Source organism: Harmonia axyridis, chromosome 4, assembly GCF_914767665.1.
Source record: "Harmonia axyridis chromosome 4, icHarAxyr1.1, whole genome shotgun sequence".
NCBI lineage: Eukaryota > Metazoa > Arthropoda > Insecta > Coleoptera > Coccinellidae > Harmonia > Harmonia axyridis.
Genome location: NC_059504.1, coordinates 38,100,877 through 38,104,377, shown reverse-complemented (window position 1 = coordinate 38,104,377; position 3,501 = coordinate 38,100,877). Strand labels below are relative to the sequence as shown.

Here is a 3,501-nt window from a genome sequence, read left to right as displayed (position 1 = left end):
ATCATACGTAAAAAATGTGTCTTTTTTTTCGGTAATATTCACCGTTTTCGAAATAGGTTTTTTTAAGAGATAATGTTGAAGTGAATCAAAATGGTTATTCACTTTCTAAAATAATTTTGACGAACTTCTTCAGTGAATTAAAAATGGCAATATTTTTTCAGAAGCCTATTTCTCGATAGTAGCTCATCCTATCGAAAAAACTCAGGATACATTTTACAAATAATTTTTTTTGAATTTTTGAAAAACAATGTAGAAATTTTTCTCGGATGTTAGAAAACTTTAGTAAACGGAAGTTTACCCCCCAATTTTTTAGAGAAAACCACCCCAAAAACTTCAATTGTGAAGCAAATATAATCATCATAAGATTTGCCGTGAAAAGTTGGTGCCTATGACCAAATTTTCATTAAAATAAATTGAAGCTTTCAAACGTTATCGCAGAAAATGTATGATTAAAATGAAGTCTACGTCTAAGTCGAAGAGGAAGCATTTTCGTACGAATATTTATGGCAACTTTTCCTCCTATTTCGATGAGCTCCTGAAGTTTCATCTCCTGTATATCACTTTTTATGCATTTAATATATGTAAAATTTGAAAATACTTTTTTTCAGTTCCCCTCGCATCTACCCCATTGGATATGATCTTGAGAAATATGAACAAGTTGTGATTTCAGACCACTCGATTAAATTTTTTCTGTGAACTTTTGATGTCGTTAGTCTATGTCAACAAACATTGAATAACCGACGCCTGGAAATTGAACATCGAGCGCTGAATCGACAAAAGACTCGTATCTCAATCAGACAGGGATGGGTTTTAGCGTGGGCGTGTGAATCGAACAAGATGAATAATAGACTTTTTGTGGTATTGAGTTGTCCCTATAATTCGAGAGCCTTTGTCTTTCATCTAATGACACGCATTTCATTCGAACAATGGAAGGATCGTCTTTTAATTCCACAACTTCGTAATAATTTGGGCACACGAGTGCAACATTAGTTGAATGTGTGAGGAAAATATGAATTACAAGTGCATCAAGAGGTCGATATTCATTTTAGTAATGCATGGGTGGAATTGCTGAAAAGCATATTTCAAGTGACATATAGGTTCATATGTTCACATATATTCACATTGCTAAAATTGGAGGTTGATTATAGACTAGTAGATTTGAAAGAGTCGTACTTGATAATTGTTTTTTAATATTTAAAATGTCGAAAGATTTCACTAAAATTCTCTTATCTCAACAGATTGATATAAATCTCATGTTATATTGATGCAAATAAATATTTTTTCGTACTTCCGGGCCTAAAGTGACAACTTCACTCCCTTGTGACAGGTACTAAAGTGTCACATTTAATCCCTCCGGGATTAAATATTGACGAAACTCCCGGAACGATTAAATCACAAACAAACGAATTTAAGGGATATTTTATCGAAAAATATAATTAATTAGAATGGTAATTAACGTTAATATTCAAATTAATATTGTGACAGTTCGTCATATTGACCAGTCTTTCCTGGGTTAATGCACCAGGTAACTGACGAGTAACAGATAGGTCCTTTTCATATTGAACTGGTGTTTGTTTCGAAGATCCTGCGGAAACAGGAAGCGAGAATGAGGACTGTGACATAACTATAGTGGACGAATCGGCGACTTGACCAAATATTTTATCTGAAATTTTTTGTTTATTTTTAATAGACGATTCAATATATCCCTCGGCCACGTTGGAGGATTTCCATCCTCCATGTCTCTTCAGCACGTCTATTGTTGCTCCCGAATCAGCTAACAAAGACGCAGATGTGCGTCTAAAACAATGTCCCGTATAAGACGTCGCATTTTCTAATTTCAAGAAAGCTGCTATTTGCCGTGGAAATGTACCAAACATGTTTTTTCCTACTACTCGCGTAGTACATTCTTTGTTGATGTATTGAACAAAAAATTTTGAATGAGGTGTCCCTGTCTTTCGCAATGCAACATATTTTCGAAATATCGCCAAAAAACTGATGGCACTGTTTTCTGAATTTTTGATCACAAAATTTCGGTCAATTTTATTTTTGGTGTTTCTAACCGCAATTAGGAAGGAATCGCCCAAATCTCTCACATCGTCGATTTCTAAATCAACCAACTCTTTTCCACGACAAGCTCCCGCAACGCCCAAAATAAGTGCAACCTACAAAAAAATTGATTTCTTAAAATTTCTGAATATAAACAAATTTCCAAATTTACCTTAAGCATTAAATATTTATCATCCGGAGCCTCCCGTAAGAACTGATCTACCTGCTCAGACGTGAGAATTCTTGACTTCTTTGGCTTAAATCCCTCATTTCTTCTCTTCAAAAAAGCTAATAATTTTGGAAATTTACTTATATCAATATCTTCTCTAATGTTAATAACCGATTTCAGCATTGAGTAATGTGCCCAGAGAGTTGAGGCACAAACCGCTTTTGATTTATCATTGAAGTAGACTAACAGCGCATTTTCAGTAGGTTGTCTCACATTTTTTAAGCGGCACCACTTTTTAAAAGCATCGTACTGCTGCTCGTATAGTTTTCTAGATTTCGGTGGTAACAATTCTTCACCTACTTCGGCTGCTCTTTTATCAATATCAGATACACCTTCTTCACTCATGATACCAATAATCATCAATAACAATGTTTCTTTACAATGACACTAGTAATGACAATGTTTCTAAATTATAATTGTCACAACGCAATGTTACTATGGTAACTTATTTTAAAGACAGTTTATTAAATGAGTTGAAGAGAGAAAAAACTGATTGAAATTATTGAAATAATTAATAAAATCATACCGGAAGTACGAAAAGTATCGTATATACCTTGCGACTGAAGTACATTTAATCCTTCAGGTAAATTATGGCCCTCCCTGCGGTCGGGCCATAAACTTCACCTTCAGGATTAAATGTACTACTTCAGTCCCGCGGTATATAATATACTATTATTTTTATTGGAAACAAAATTGCAGATTTTTCAGTAATAACAGGTCGATTGAAAATTCCCTGGTTACAATAGTAAAACGCATTTTTTTGGCAAAATTCGATTTTATTGTTCTACATAGTTGCCCTCGAGGGCAATCACAGCGATCTTCCAACTTTTCGATACCATTTTTGTAGTACGATTCGCCTTCCGCTTCAAAATAGGCCTCAGTATCGGCGATTATTTCTTCATTGGCGCTAAATTTCTTTTCAGTGAGCATTCTTTTGCGGTTTGAAAACAGGAAAAAGTCATTGGGGCCAGATCTGGCGAATACGGTGGATGCAGAAGAAATTCGAATCCCAATTCATGTAATTTTGCCATTGTTTTCATTGATTCGTGACACGGAGCATTGTCTTGATTTAACAGCACCTTTTTTTTTTTCAAATGAGGCCGGTTTTTAACGATTTCATCCTTTAATCCAATTGAGCTATATAATAATTGCAGTTGATGGTCTGGCCCTCTTGGAGGTAATCAATGAATATTCTACCTCTCGCATCCCAGAATACTGATGTCATA

General features: G+C 34.7%; 1 protein-coding gene across 1 annotated transcript; it reads right to left on the bottom strand.

The window, feature by feature from the left end:
• Positions 1-1,276: 1,276 nt before the first annotated feature.
• LOC123677911 lies at positions 1,277-2,890 on the bottom strand. Its single transcript, XM_045614648.1, has 2 exons — positions 2,219-2,890; positions 1,277-2,162 (listed from the first exon to the last, which is right to left on the bottom strand). Exons 1-2 carry the CDS (start codon positions 2,633-2,635, stop codon positions 1,437-1,439), a joined length of 1,143 nt encoding a protein of 380 aa, XP_045470604.1. The 5' UTR covers positions 2,636-2,890; the 3' UTR covers positions 1,277-1,436.
• Between the last annotated feature and the right edge of the window lie 611 nt (positions 2,891-3,501).

What these genes read in the sequence shown, in the direction of transcription:
- LOC123677911 (XM_045614648.1), bottom strand. Translation starts at nt 2,635, where the DNA reads ATGATTATTGGTATCATGAGTGAAGAAGGTGTATCTGATATTGATAAA. An exon ending in ATAAATATTTAATGCTTAAG is followed by an intron (nt 2,163 to 2,218) that starts GTAAATTTGGAA and finishes ATTTTTTTGTAG; the next exon opens with GTTGCACTTATTTTGGGCGT.